Source organism: Mesoplodon densirostris, chromosome 6 (assembly GCF_025265405.1).
Source record: "Mesoplodon densirostris isolate mMesDen1 chromosome 6, mMesDen1 primary haplotype, whole genome shotgun sequence".
In the NCBI taxonomy this organism is placed as follows: Eukaryota; Metazoa; Chordata; class Mammalia; order Artiodactyla; family Ziphiidae; genus Mesoplodon; species Mesoplodon densirostris.
In genome coordinates this window covers 35,010,021-35,026,068 of record NC_082666.1, presented here as the reverse complement: position 1 = coordinate 35,026,068, position 16,048 = coordinate 35,010,021, and the positions used below count along the sequence as shown (strand labels likewise).

General features: G+C 46.1%; 1 protein-coding gene across 7 annotated transcripts in view; it reads right to left on the bottom strand.

Moving 5' to 3' along the window:
• Window positions 1-16,048, bottom strand: part of PALM2AKAP2 (PALM2 and AKAP2 fusion) — a 497,574-nt gene that overhangs the window by 360,127 nt on the left and 121,399 nt on the right. For 6 of the 7 annotated variants that reach the window (XM_060101237.1, XM_060101227.1, XM_060101231.1 and 3 more), the window contains one exon: window positions 480-525. In XM_060101237.1, coding sequence (XP_059957220.1) covers window positions 480-525 — 46 coding nt within the window. Of the gene's footprint in view, window positions 1-479; window positions 914-16,048 lie in introns of those variants that run through there. The other variant, XM_060101228.1, reaches the window with a different exon arrangement.

Sequence of the window (16,048 nt, the reverse complement as noted above, 5' to 3'; positions counted from 1 at the left end):
CCCGCTTTCAGGGAGGAGGTTCTACCGCGTGGCTGGCAGTGGAGCTGATTGCTGGTTTTCCACTTAGCACACCAACAGCTTCCGCAGAGTGGATGGCAGCCACCGTTCTGGTGACCGTTCCCGCCATTCTCCAGTGTCTGAAGTCAGAATATTACTGAGCACTGGGTGGTAATATTCCAGGAATCGACCCCCCGCTCCACCCCTCATGCTCCTGTTTAGTCTTTCCCCAAAGGCCAGTAGCAAGCATCTTATTTCTAAGCCAATCTTCCACATTCAAATCCCCAGCCCAAAGCGCGCCCTGGGGCTTTCCATCTACAGACCATAAAGGAAAAAGCAGCGTAGCTGAGCCTTGACAGACTTTTATCCCCAAAACACATGTCCTGCGGCTACTGTGCTGGAATGTCGACGGCCCCCAAGCACTCGGGGTCCTCTTCCATCCCAGACAATAGAGCAAGAAAATAAAATGAAAGTGGACTTACTGCTATGGCTTGCAGCCTTTCCTTGTGCAATTCCGCCTCTGCCATCCTGGAGAAGGGCACACAGGGAGGGAAGGAAGAAAGAAAAACAAAACACACGCTGTAGTCACCCAAGGAAATTGATGGACACCCCGGGGGGACTTTGCTAGAAACCCAGGGAGAGCCGAGGGGCGTCCGGGGATCCGCTTCGGAGGTGGCGGGCAGAACTGTGTGCGCGGCTGGCTCGCCCGGCTCAGCCTCTGGCCCCCGCCCGCCCGGCCGCCTGGCTGCGCCCCAGCGCCGCCGCTCCCTGCATCTCCCCGCCGCCGGCCGCGCCAGTCGGGGACGTGGGCCACTGGCAGCAGCCGGGAGGGCGCGCTCGCCCAGCGCTCGTCCTCCGCCCTGACGTCTCCGCGCCTCGCTCCGCCCCTGGGGTGTGGGGGACCCGCGGCCGCAGCCCCGGGCTGCTCTAAGCGGGCAGGAGACACCGGGGCTGCAGCCGCGGAGAGTGGGGAGGCCCCCAAGGCGCGGCCGGGCAGCGCGCGAGCGGGCTGGCACCCGGGGCGCACCGGGAGCCGCTAGGGCGCATGGTTGGTGCGCCCAGGTGGACACGTGCTCACTGGGAACGTGCAGACGCCAGCCCAGGGGCCTCTGGCAGAAAGCGGGGCCCCAGCACGTCCTGCCTTCTAGTTCGTGCCAAACGCTTCGACTCCACATGGGGACATTTCCAACTGCCTCACCCACATGCCTTAAATGGCAGGATCCTCAGCGGTCAAGTTGGCCAAGGGCAGGGTGTAGCTCAACACAGGCCATCCCTCTGTGAGGCCAAATGTGGGTTAGAAAGACAACCGAGAGTTTGTAGTTATAGGTGCTCGGCTAGGCTGGGCTTGATCACTTATTATCTGTGAAGCCTTGGGCAAGTCACTTAACCACTCTGAACCTCAGTTTCCTCATCTGAAAAATGGAGTGTCAGTGCTGAATGAGATAAAGTATGCGTATAAAGGTGGTTTGTAAAGGGCAATCTGTTCTGAACATTATCCTGTGACGTTCTGGGCTGAAACTCTGAGAATCTTTACTTCCGTACTCAGTCTCTGAAAGGAAAAGTAGGATCTGGTCACCAAAACACTTCACCTCTTCTTTACTGAAACAGGCGGCAGTTCTAAAGTGCATCTTTTATGCCAGGCCCTGGGCTGGAAATGAGAGATAGATAAGATCCAGTCCAAAAGGAAACAAAAAGCTAAAAACAAAATACGTCTTCACCTCCAGGAGGGGGCTGCTAGAATTCCCAACATTCATAAGCAAACTTTCCTCTATAAAATGAAATAAACATGGGGGAAAAAACCAATGCGACCTCTTTAGATCCTTGATGACTCTATAAATGCAAGACTTAAGAAGGCATTTTGAAAAGTAGGCACATCAAATTTCTCCAAATCACCTCTTTCCTGGGCAAATTCTTGCAATTTCTTCTAAATCACCTTTTCAACATTCAGAGAGGTTTCACCTGTCACTTGAAGAGCAATTACTACTCTGCCCAAAGACTGAAGCAGTCACCAAAACAGTTTCACTGATTGATTGTCTTCTCTTTCTTTTCATAACAGGCGTAGGTGGAGCTGTTTGTGTCATAAATCCAAGCCAACACCAGATTTGACATCCCCCTCCAGTATATCCAGAACTTCTGCTTTCTGGCTAAGACCCATCACTCTCTTCAAATGCTTCATTTTCTCTTCACTTCCAGTGCCAGTTCCAGAGGACAAGTTTTTTGAGGGGTGTTAGCTCAGAAATAAACAAAGCTTTTAGTACTTCGGCAGAGTGACTGCGTACCCAACAAGAGTAGAGAATACAAGATGAGCGAAGTGAGACCAGAGAGGTGGAAGGACTCGGCCAGAGTCATGGAGCTAGGACTTCAACTTAGATCAGACCCTCCAGAGCTCATGTTTATAACCACCAGGCACCAGGCTCAGCCAGTAATATGAAGGTGGGGCAGCCCCCGGTGATGAATAAGTGGTCCTTTCCCCTCCAGTTACACAGATATTAAAAAGGAATTAGAAGAGCACAGCAATGTGAATGCACTTAGTGTCACTGAACTGCATACTTAAAAGTGGTTAAAATGGTAAATTTTATGTTATGTATATTTTATTATGCTAAATTTTTAAAAGGCATGATGGAAGGTGAGATGGAGTGGAAGACAGGCTTAGGCATCTTTTGGAAGTGACCAGTTGGAAAGCTTTGAATCTCAAGATAGAAGAATCAGGTTTGGGGACACATACCTGGGTGTCATCTACATTGTGGTCACAGCTAAAGAAAGAATGGCCAGGGTAAGAAAACAGAACAAGAAGAGGAGAAAGCCCAGGAAAGGAGGCTGAGGAAGTTATCATCTGAAGATTAGAAGGAAAAATCAAGAGGGATGTTTCTACAAAAAGCCACAACAGGAGGAAAGGGTTTTTCAACAGTGTCAGGTGGTTTGCGGAGGTCAAGAAAGATGCAGACTAAGAGGCTTGGGCAGCCAGGAAGCCGTGGGTGACATTGAGAGAGCTGTGTGTGTGTGTAGGTGAGCCTGTAAGCAATTACAGAGACTTGAATGAGTGAGAGGTGAGGAAGGAACATCCTTGAGTACAAACCACTCCTTTCAGATATTTTGATGTGAAAGATGAAGGTGGGGGGGGACAGGAAGGTGGTCTATGGGAAGCAGAGTCAAGTTGAAGGGTTGTTAGATCAGGTGAGACTTGAATGTTTCAAGGCCAAAGGGAATTAGGCACCAGGGAAGTGAGACCAAAGACACAATCCAAAGGGAAGGTAAGTATTAGGTCTCAGATTAGACCAGAGGGCATCCAGATGAGCACTGGTGGCCAAGTTAGGCTTGGAAAGATGGGGAAATGAAGTAGGACAGAAGATGGAATGGGTAAAGATGAAGTCATTTTATTTGAAAGAGAGAGAAGTTGAGGGAGCGTATGTCGGAAACCTAGTTTTCCCAGCTGACGGAAGGGCCATTGGTTGAGACTGATGGGGTGTGGGAGGGGACTTCAGAAAAACAGAAATGGCTTGTAAAGAAACTGTGAGAAATGGGAATAATTAAGACACGTTTCCCAGTCAGTAGTATGCATCAGAATCTCCTGGGTCACATTTCTCTGAATACATGTACAAAATTAAATATCTATGGGGTGAGGTAAGAGTTAGGGATGGATTTAGAACCATCGTACTAACTGGGCTTACTAGGACTAGACAGAAGACTTATGACCAATTTACTTCCTCGGTGGCTTTTAACCGCCTGAGACCCATGATATACAGGGCTCCTGTTTACTCCGTGTTGAGGACTGTCAAAGCAGGGATGGCCAAAAGTCAAAGGAGAGAAGAAATTCAGAATGCTGGACCCTAGGGATTTGTCCAGGGGGAAATGTAGCAGAATCTTCCACATTTTTTTTCTGGCTGCCCCATTTGTGCAGCCCTTTCCATCTTTGGGGAATTCCCATATTACGAGCCATTGTGAGATTCAGAGCTACTTCCCATAATGCAAGCCGGGAAATGCCAGCATTTGTTTCCCAGGTCCTCAGAAGCTATGACATGGCATGCAATCTGGGCTTAGTTAGCCATGTGCACTGGCCAAGGACCTTGAAGACACAGCATTAGAGAACTCTTTCAGGCTGGCTGCTCATCTTTGGTCCTGCCCATTGCTCAGGCCTCCTTCTCTAGCCTTCCCAGCTATTCTGCCAGCTACGTAATACACTTTCGATTCATGCCTTCTCTGCTCCTAGCAACTAGAATCAGTTTCTGCTGCTTGTGACTAAGAACCCTAAGTGAAACAGGAAGGCACGTGAAGAGCAGAGAGAAAACATTTTCTCCTCTTCCAATACTTCTCCCCTCAAAGCTCTAAATTTTAGCATTTTGAAATCATCTAACCCATTAAAAACGCAGACACTTATAACCCAAATTATGCCATTTCTTTCATAAACTTTTATTGTATAGCTATTCTATACTAGACTTTAGGCTATGGCTTGGTATTACAAAGAATTCATAGTCTAGTGTTAATATTGGTGACTTTTTGCCCTCCACACATTTGAAATCTCAAAAGATCTAGTACAATGGGTGCATAATGTGTGTAACAAATCACTAGTTCTTGCTGGGACAGTAAACCGTGTTGCATAAGCACTACCCGTATTGTCTAATGGTTTTTCTGATAGATGCTGTATTGCACAGCATTATATCGAGAGAATACAGAATGCTAGATTTGCGAAATAGATGTTTTGGTAATAAAAACTGCAGAATCTATTTTAGGGTGTGAGTCCTTTGAGAACCACAGATGATCACAGCCTACTCCCCTGTGGGGAAAAACGGGAGCTCTGTAAACTGAGAGGGAAATGACTTGCCAAGACCCATTGAGTGAGTAAAAGTTAAAGTCTTGCTGAACAGAACCTAAGTTTGTGTGAAACTTCAGAGTAACCTGAAGCTTTCCATTAACAAGAGTAATTTTAAAAGGATGCCAGGTCCTCCAAAATGTTTGTATTTGTATCAGCTCTCTTTTGCCTAGGATCTTTTAGAATACATGGTCATTAAAAACATATGTGATCGCTGCACAGGATCAAAAGGAGGGGAACAGTGCTTGGAGCCCTTCTGGCTCCTGTGGTTGTGAATAATTTGGGAAAGTTGATGGGATTTCAAGTATGTGATGTTTTTCTCAATGGGATTCATATGATAGATCCATACAGAGAGTCCCCATGGTGCAAGAGAGTGAAGGAAGTTAGAAAACAGGGTGCCAGTGTGGGAAATAAACTAGGCTGGATGTCACTTAAGGTATAGTTTGACTAAGCTCTCTACACAGAAGATTCAAAAAGAGCAACTAGAAATCCATCTAAAAATGAATGGTAGGATTTCTATCTGATGGCCTCATTTTCTCTTGGCTAGCCTTGGCAATGTCAGTTGATCAACACTGTGAATTGCTGGAAGAAACCAGGGGCTATAAGGAGAGCATACAGGAATTGGATCTGGATGGTTAGGGGTCATTCTACATTCACCTTGCTGGGATATTCAGATGTTGATAAAAATTTTGAAAAGTGGGACTAGGAGGTGGGAGGTGGGCATGACACAGAGAAAAGGCATGAGCTGTAAAGACAAGTTAGAATCCCAGCCCTCAGACTCACCAACTGCACAAACTTGAATTCCTTTAGCTCAGTTTCCTCATCCTTAATGGGGGATAACAACTCTAACCTCATAAGGATATTGCAAGAAATCAAGATAACAGATGGAAAATGCTTGAGAGTGACCATAGTAGGTGCTCCAAAAATGGCAGGTCCTAATTATACAACCCAACTACTTCTTCATTAAAACTGTCATAGACCAAATCAAGTGAGTGACTTGATTGTATCTACCCTTTTATGTACGCTTTTTTTTTTTTTTTTTTGCAATGCAGGCTTTTTCTTTTAAGAAAAGGAGTGAACTGTCAATATTCTTTAAGTTTTCCACATCAGTAGATACTTCTCTTTTTTCATCTTTTGAAAGGGAGGATTCTGCCCTCTGTCATTTATTGTCTAGAAATTTCATTACCAGACTCCCCCTTTAATGATTCATAGACACCTACAGCCTTATCTTTTGGAGTAAGTCAATTTAATGATTATAAATAAGAAGGAATGAGAAGGGAATGCTTAAGAGGACATAGATTAAGTCCTAGGAAAAGATGGAAAGAAAAGCTTAATTGTGGAGTGTTTTGGAAGAGAGCTACATGCCCACATATTAAAGGTGCTCCTTGGTGGAGTTGATTCAAGGTTTGGGTGTGAATTAGCTACAAAGTGGAAAAGTCTTTGGGAAGGCCAGTCTGGTTATCTGATGTTGGTAGACACAATCAGGTCACTGGCTTCCCAGAGAGCTTAGGGGCCAGTCTAGTTTGCCTTAGTACAATGACCATGAAGTGCCCGGTCAGCTTGGAATCCCTTTTTGCAGTGGGGCCATCAACACTTTCATTGTTAGCCATGATTCAATCATGCCGTACACATCCTGCAAGTCAGCACTGCTAACAAGAGAGAGATTTCCTGTGGGTTTGGCAGTGCAGGGACAGTAGACTATCAGTTAAATCCTGTGTGCCCTCCTGGTTGGGGAATGAATAATGAAACTGGAAAAGCCTAGCTTCAGCTCCTACCACCTATGGATGCTGAGCCCTTCTCATGCCCTTTGGAGTGTTCAGGGTTTCAATCCTGCATGCCCACCCTCCATACACTCATACACTGGCAAAATGGATCCAACTTGTGTTTGGCCCCTTGAAGCCGGTCTCACTGAGAGGTAATAGCCAGTCAGTCTCAAAAATTGCTCCTTACTAAGAGCAGTAAGGAGGTTCCTTAAAAAACTAAAAATAGGGCCTCCCTGGTGGCGCAGTGGTTAAGAGTCCGCCTGCCGATGCAGGGGATATGGGTTCGTGCCCCGGTCTGGGAGGATCCCATATGCCGCGGAGCGGCTGGGCCCGTGAGCCATGGCCGCTGGGCCTGTGCATCCGGAGCCTGTGCTCCGCAACGGGAGAGGCCACAACAGTGAGAGGCCCGCATACCGCAAAAAGAAAAAAAAAAAAAACTAAACTAAAAATAGAGTTACCATATGATCCAGCAATCCCACTCCTGGGCATATACCCAGAAAAGATGAAAACTTTAATTAGAAAAGATACACGTACCCTAATGTTCACAGCAAAACAATTTACCCAAGACTTGGAAGCAACGGAAGTATCCATCAACAGATGAATGGATAAAAAAGATATGGTGTACATATACAATGGACTATTACTCAGCCATAAAAAAGAATGAAATAATGCCATTTGCAGCAACACGGATGGACCGAGAGATTATCATACTAAGTGAGTAAGTCAGACAGATCTATAACATATGCTATCAGTTATGTGTGCATTCTAAAAAAAAAGATACAATGAACTTACAAAATAGAAACAGGCTCACAGACATAGAAAACAAATTTATGGTTACCAAAGGGGAAAGGGGGGAAGGAGGATAAATTAGGAGTTTGGGATTAACAGATACACACTACTATATATAAAGTAGATAAACGACAAGGACCTACTGTATAGCACAGGGAACTATACTCAATATCTTGTAGTAACCTATAGTGGAAAAGAATCTGAAAAAGAATAAATATATCTGAATCGCTTTGCTGTACCCCTGAAACACAACATTGTAAATGAACTATACTTCAGTAAAAAAAAAAAGAATGGGATGTACAGGTTATCACTTCTGTTTGAACCCATAAATCTACTCTCATTCTCCAATGGAATATTACTCAGCCATAAAGAGGAACAAAGCTCTGACATCTGCTAAAACGTGGATGAACCTTGAGGACATGATGCCTATTGAGAGAAAACAGTCACAAATCATTTTCTTGATTCCATTTATATGAAATGTCCACGGAGGGCAAATCCATGGACACAGAAGTAATCTGGTATTCTCAGGGGAAGAGGAGGGGACATGGAGAGTGACTGATTAGTGGGACAGGGTCTCCTTTGGGGCGATAAGGATGTGCTGGAACCAGATAGAGGTGGTGCTTGCGCAACATTGTGAATGTGATAATGCCACCGAATTGCTCCCTTCAAAGCAAAACAATATTTAACAATAAAAAACCTACACCAAAAAAAATTTCTCCTTACCAATTGTAACCCTCCCAGCTGGGGCCTCATGGACAGACAGCCTTTGCTCAAAGCAGCTCAAGATACAGTGGAAAGAGCACCAGCCAAAATCTCAACCCTAGGTCCTAATCCTAACTCTGCCAACTTACTGTGTGACCTCAGATAAGCAACTTAACTGCTCTGAGCTGAGGTTTGCTATTTGTTAACTGGGCACAGAGATAGCTAACTACCCCACAAGGTTCTTGTAAGGGTGAAAGGAACTCATGAGGGAGAAGGTGTTTTGAGAACTAACTATAAATGCACTCAGAGTGGGAAGGACTACAGCGAAAGGGATGCCTTCAAGGTTAGGAACTCAGGGACATAAGGACTGGGCAGTGGGGTGGAGGCAGGGGCTGGGGTGAGGTGATGTTTGTAAGACTGAGAAACATTCTGTAGCAGCCACAGCCTTGGCCTACCAGGAGAAAAGACTCAGCTAGCACATAAGACAAAAGAGGCTTCCAGATGTCTGATGGGTTTCTAAGAAAATCAAACCAATAAATGAAAATGCCCAACGCCACCTAGGGCTCTCTTTGCCTCCTCAATGTTCCTCAGTTACTCAAGTGATTTCTGCTTTATCCAGTCAAACAGTTGCACTTCCTGATCTACAGATTTAATTAGCTTCGCTAAGTGCAGGATAGGGTGTGGGGTCCAAGGATGCAGTGGAAGCAGCAGAGAGAAGCAGGAGAGAAGGAAACAGAGAAACTTGGGTCTTTTCTGCTATCTGCGTGTGTGTCAAACTTAGATTGGGAAGCTACCTGGTCCATGTTTACATGAATGTGCCCTCTTTTCTACATTCATTCAGAGCTAAGTTTATACCACTAGAGGGAAAGGCGTACATGGGGAGGTGGGGATGGAAAAAGAGTTGATGCAGAGGCATCTGCTTGACTGGGAGCCAGGAGCACTGAGGGGGGTGAGGTGTGGGCAGCCCCTCTGGGAGGCCCCAAGGATGGAGCCTGTGCTGACTTGACAAAGGAAGGTGTGCTGTGCTCTGCTGAGGAGGGAGTGAGCACAAACAAGACATTAGATCATGTATTAGAGATACCAGTTCCCTGACTCCCACGAGCCCCCAAGTCTGGCTCAGCCCTTTGGGAAATGGACACTCAGCTGCTCTCCAGGCCTCCACAGTGAGAGCAGTGTCTGTCCCCTGGGGAAAAGCAGCTGGCAGGGCCACTTCTGAGGCACAGTTGAGCTTGCCTTCTGTACTGATGTCACTCCTGTTGTTTTCTCTCCGGGGACAGTTTTCCTGGGGTGGGCGTGGAGGACAGGGTTGCCTTCTAGGATCTGGGTTGGATTAAGTGCTGTGCACCCACATCTGGATGTCAGATTGTTGATGCCTGCGCTGGGACCCAGGTGTCTGCTGTCAGTCCTACATGATGTCCCCTCTTCCCACTCAGTTCCTCTCTTTCCTCCTCTAGTTCCTCACCTTTCACTCTTCCCTAAGTCAAGCCCTTGTGACACCATCTTTTGCAAGTGGACGAGCCATCACAATCGAGATAGCTTTTCCTGTGACCAGAGAGCTCTCTGCTAGAACTGGAGATCTCCCGCTATAGACAGGCAGTCCATTTCCCTCTGGGGCTCGGTCCCCTTGTCAAACGGAACTCCCCTTTGTTGGGATGGGGGAGGGGAGGCCCCTAGGGTTCTGGGATGGTTCTCCTTTGTTTCAGGCTCCGAAGTCACCATAGCATCTTGCCAGAGCTTTACCCTGTTTTTAGTCTCCAGTCCCCATACTCCTCCCCAGAGAACTTGACACCTTCTTCATCTGTTTGTCCCATTCCAAATTTGGTGCTTTCTCATACCACGAACTATGCCTGGAATGCAGCCTCCCCCTCCCTTTTCTAACTTTCCAAGTCCCCTCTTGTTAACTCTACAGCATTCCAGAAATCCCACCCCCTCAGGGTATGCATGGTGGTCCCTTTGGGAAGGAAAAGTGGTTATCCCTCCCAATTTCTAACATAGTGTGTGACTTACAAATTATTTTTTTAACTTGTCACTCTCTCAGTTAACTCAAAAATCATAAAGTCAGAGCCCTGAAGGAGATCTCAGATACATCAGCATCCCACAAACCACCATGATGGTTGTTTGCATGTAACAAAGCTACTTAGGTTGGCAGGAAGCATGGATTGGACAAACTGGACCTTAAATCTCAATTCTACCACTTAATGACCTTAAGAAATTTACTTCTCTGAGCTTAAGCTACTCTGTCTGTAAAATGGGAAAGATGTCAGTATCCATTTTACAAGATTATTGTGACAATCAAGTGATATAATATATTCATCATGTATGTAACTCCTGACATATTGAAGGTGGTCAATGAATACTCTTTTATAATCATGACCATAACCTCATTTATTCATCAATATCTGTATCATTCTGGATGTGTTTCTGCCTAGACATGCCTGTGTCCGAGTGAAGGCTCCTGAGTCACTTGTTAGCCCATCACTGGGTGCTATGGACTGCATGTTTGTGCCCCCTCCCATTCAAACGTGGAAACCCACATCTCCAGTGTGATGGAGATGGGGCCTTAGAAGGCAATTAGGTCATGAGAATGGAGCCCTCATGATGGGATTAAAGAAGAGGCAGTAGAGGGCTTCCCTGGTGGCGCAGTGGTTGAGAATCTGCCTGCCAATGCAAGGGACACGGGTTCGAGCCCCGGTCTGGGAAGAGCCCACATGCCGCAGAGCAACTAGTCCCATGAGCCACAATTACTGAGCCTGCGCATCTGGAGCCTGTGCTCCCCAACAAGAGAGGCCGCAATAGTGAGAGGCCCACGCACCGTGATGAGGAGTGGCTCCCACTTGACGCAACTAGAGAAAGCCCTCACACAGAAACAAAGAGCCAACGCAGCCATAAATAAATAAAGAAAAAAATTTTTTTAAAAGGCAAAATTCCTTTAAAAAAAAAAAAAAGAGGCAGTAGAGAGCTTGCTTTTCTCTCTCCTTCCTCCATATGAGGACACAGCAAGCAGACAGCCATCTGCAAAACAGGAAGAGGGCCCTCACTAGCAGCCCAATCTGTCGATACCCTGATCTTGGACTTCCAGCCTCCAGATCTGTAAGAAAAAATGTTGTTTAAGCTGCCCAATTTATGGTAATTTGTTACAGCAGCCCAAGCTAAGACCCCAGGTGTGCCAGATACGGTCCTCAGACTAGGCCAGCACTTACTCGTGAATACTCCTGACTCTCGCTTCTTGCCTCTAGAGTTTGCTCTCCAAGGTCTTCTGATGCTGTGCAAACCTTTTTATAACATTTTGCCTTTGCCAAATTCTTATCACGAGAGACTGAAGGAGACAAAAGTGCAAAGTGTTCTACGGGGTGATTTATGCTACCATCTAGAACAGTGATCTAAGCTTTGCAGGAGGGCAGATCACAGAGTCTTTTTGAGAATCTGGTAAAAACTATGGACTTAAGGGCAATGCACATGCCTACAACATTTTGTATACAATTTCTCAGCTTTCTGGAACCCCCTGAATTCTTCCATGGACACTCTTAGAAGACCCATGGACCTCTGTTTAAAAAAAAAAAAATCTTCTCTGGAACCTAGAATACCAGAGGAGTTGAGAGAGACAGGAGAGAGTTGATTTATGAGCCGGGAAGCTCAACCTGGTTATTAATGCAAGAGACCGTAAGTCTGGGTCTTTCCTGCTCAGCCCTGTCACCTCCTGCCCCCACCAGGGACCTTGCCAATGGCTGCCCAGGCTGCCCCCTCTTCACACTGACAGCTGCCCTACCTTAGTTCTCTTTCATAGTTTCTGGCAGAGAAAAGGCACAGGCACCAATGAACCCCCTTCCTGGGCATGAGCTACCTCTACAGTGTTTCTCCCAACCCAAAGCTTCCTCAGACCAATGCCTATCCAGCAGTTAGTCCTTCTAGAGTGGCCCTCATTGGTCTCCCCCAGAAGGGACCTGTCTTGCACCTGTATACAGTAAGGATCTTATCAATCCATTCTTGCTTCCCAGGATTAGGCTGAAACTGTTTTCTATTCTAGGTGGAAACAAACAAACAAAAAAAACAGATATCAGAACCCGGAGTTTGAACAGAATAATAAAATGGCTTGTCCACATCACCCTCAAACCGTGTTAGGCTCTATCCCATCAGGCATCTTATGAGTAGCCTCCAATATTCAAAATCCACTTTCCAAAGGCCTGCCCCGCATTCCTGCCTCTACCACTGCCGGCTGAAGTCATTTGACTTCCATTTTGGAACTTCCAGTGAGAATCCAAGCTTGATCCCAAACCACTGGCCTCTCCAGCTTCCAAGGAAAACAGACCGTTGCTGAATTATAAAGACTCTGTTAGGTTGCTGGGAGCCAAAACAAATGGAGCTGGCTTTTCCTTAATAAGGGGGAAGCAGCCTTTCCAAGGTGGTGACCTAATGAGGCAACTGACAAATAGGTGTCAGGTTTCAAACCCCCACCCCCATGGAAAGCCAGGCAAAGGATAATGTCTTTCAGGATGAACTTCGACTTTGGAGCCGCCTGGAGATTTCACACTTAACCCTCTGAGTAAATGAAGTCCTAAATTTGATAATCCTAGTATTTAGAAAACATTGTAACAGCCCTAGTCCATAGAGAAAACATTTATTTGGTAAGAATATGACCACTGGTGGAAAAAAATGGGCAAAGATAATCTTTTGCCATTTTACTTTCATAGGAGTACAAACTAGTATTTTTCCCAAGTTATAATAAAGCAGAAACAAATTGAGTTAAGAAAAAGCTGAAAGTTTCCAAGTTTCTTTCTCAATTAAATAAAGGTCTGAAGAGTATTGGAGAGAACAGTTTGAATTTGAGTGTAAAAGTTTTTTGTGTTTTTATCTTTAATAAACACTGATGTTTTGCTTACTCTGTCCCTGGATCCCTTCTAAGTGCTTTGCAAACATTAACAGATGTAATCCTCACAACAGCCCTATGAGGGCAGCATTATTATTATACCCATTTCACAGATGAGGACACGGAGACACAGAGAGCTTCCAGTCACACAGCTCTAAGTGGCAGATGTAATAATATCAGGTAACCTGCTCATGCTGTTGGAAGCCTGTATCTGTGTGGGACTATTTAAATGTTGGGAGGATTTATCTGCATAAATAAAATGCATTTGAAAGAGGTGAAAGTGATTTCTTTTCTTTTGAGGTACTTGGAATATTATCCTGTCTGAGAGTTAAGACCTCAGATAACAACGATAAAAGGGCCAGAGAGCTAAGCCAACTTCTTCCATCATTCCTTTCTTTCTTTCTCTCCCTCCCTTCATCCCTTGTTTCCTTCCATCCTCCCTCCCTCCCTCCCTCCCTCCCTTCCCTTCCTTTCTTCCTTCCTTCCTTCCCTGCATACATATTGTGCACACACTTCACACCAAGCATCATCCCACGTGCTGGGGATCAGCAGAGAACAGGACAAAGAAGCTGCCTTTTTGCATTTCCATTCCAGGGAAGGGAGAGGGACATTAAAAGCAGGAAAATCTACAATCTAACTTCAGAAATGTTCTGAAGAAAAGCACCCTAAGGGGAGAGAGCGGCGTGGGGATGAAGGAGTGACACTCCATCAGAGAGACCTGAATACAGAGCAAGTGACAGAGCTATGCAGATATTGAGGGAATTGTGTCTGGGGCCGAGGGAGCAGCACACAGGAAGCTCTGCACCGTGAGTGTGCTCAGCATCCACTGGAGTAGCAGCCAGGAGACCAGTGTGATGGTGGCAGAGGGGGCAAGGGGTTGAGTAGTGGGAAAAGAGGCCAAAGAGTGACCCGGTCAGATCATGGCCTTGGGAGGGTTTGGACAAGCTGTGAAGGGATGTATTTACACCTTCAAAAAATCACTCTGACTGCCCAGATGAGGCAGGGAAGATGTGAGCAGGAGATCAGATGGAGGACCATGCAGGATTCATGTGAGAGAACGATGGAATGGTGTGATCACGGTAGACAGAATAATGGTCTCAAAGATGTCCACGCCCTGATACCTGGAGCCTGTGAATGTGTTACCTTACATGGCCAAAGGGACTTTGGCAGAGTGGGCATAGGTGGGTACTGATGGAACCAGTGCCTGGCCAGATCCAGGAAACCTTCACTCCAGGGCTGGGGGAGAGGAGTGGCAGGGGACAAGAATCCAGTATCAGCTAAAGAGAGGGGACACGGACCCCTTGGGTTCAACCCCCAGCTCTAGTGCTTACAAGGTAGAGTGTAAACTTGGGGAAATCACATCATTTCTCTTAGATCAACTCCCTTGATCAGAAAATGAAATTAATAGTGCCTGACCCATATGGGTGTTTTGAGGGCAAAAGGAGACAATCCATGTCGAGCCCTGTGCCTGGCAGGTAAGAAGTGCTCTCATAAATGCTGAGTGGCAGCTTTCCTACAAAAGGTGTTGAGTGCCATGGTTAAGAGCATTGGTGCCAGGATGCTCTGGGTTCAAAGACCAGCTCCATATTTATTAGACAGGGGACCCTCGGTGAGGTACTTAACTTGCGTCAATTTCGTCTTAGGTAAACTCAGGTTAATAATATCTACCTTACCGGGTACATGGGGAGGTTTGCGTTGGTTTTTATTATTCTGGTAATGAAGATGATAAATAATGCATGTCTTGTAAAAATGTAATTAGTGTTGACTCCAGGTCTTAGTAATCATAAAATATGAAATGAAAACCTAAAGGATAGTTTTGTCATATAAAATTAAGAGTCTTTGTAATCAGATATTTAAATGACTCATAGTTTTGCCTAATCAACATGCAGTGAAAGGACGATGTAACGTTATCTACATGCACGGTAAATGAAGACGCTCTCAGCATTGCCCTCATCAGCGTGATTTCACGATGCTGTGCGTCCCACCTCGAACACTCAGGCAGCGAGGGCCTCTGCCTACAACTTAAACCATGGAGAGGGCTGCTTTGAGGAAATCACAATGAGTTTGCAAGAAGGCGCAGATGCAGCCTTGGAGAACTAACATACTCTGCCTGTTAGCTGGCTCGGATTTTAACCTCCCACCCCCTCCCTCACCTGGTTTGACTGTAGGCCTCTGAGTCATTACACCTGGGCCAGGGACTGAGCGTCAGGGACTTCGGCATTTACCGATGACTGGAAAACCCCTCAAGACGTCTGTGCCAAAAACAGAGGCCACAATAGTATCCCCACTCAGCGGGGTAATTGACTCAGCAGTTTAGACACATACAGATGGCCCTTCCGTGGGCAAAATGATGACCCTGAACTCCATAATCTGAAGAGCTAAGTGCTAAATGTGCAGCATTTCCTTAAATGCCTCTGAAAGGACTCCTGGGACTGTAATGAATGTTCATTTGACACATCTTATCAAGGAAATCAGAGAGAGCCATCCTGCCTCTCCTCCCAGGGTTTGGCTGAGTTAGGGAGGGATGGGGGAGCTTCCGGGAAGAGTGTGGCACTAGGATGCGACAGACCTGGGCATAACCAAGAACCACACGGCCTCCGTCATAACCGGTCCCTGTGTTGACATCAAACCGCCGACCAAGCCGCGGGTCTCATCTGCTTGGCCTCAGGTTGTACTCCAAATCCTCGCTACTCCTTGTGTGGTCTGTGGACAGCAACATCCATATCAAGGTTGAAATGCAGCTTCTCGCTGGCCTGAAACCTACTGAATCAAAATCTGCATTTTTACAAGATCCCCTGGTGATCTGTGGGCAGATTCAAGTTTGAGAAGCACCGATCGATCTAGGGCCTGCTGGGTCTCAACTGTGACAGCACATTAGACCCAGGTTGCTTTAAAGTAACACCCATCCCTGGGGACCCACTCCAACTATATTAGGGTCTGTTTTCAAGTTTTATTATGCAGCTGGGATTAAGAGCCACTGATCTAGAGTTTCACTGATGATGATGATAGCAAAGATTGCAGGTAAACTTATTGAGAACTTACATAGGTCAAACTCTTGTTATCACTATATTAACTCATCACAGTCCTACAAAGAGGTACTATTTTCTCCACTTCAGAGATGAAGAA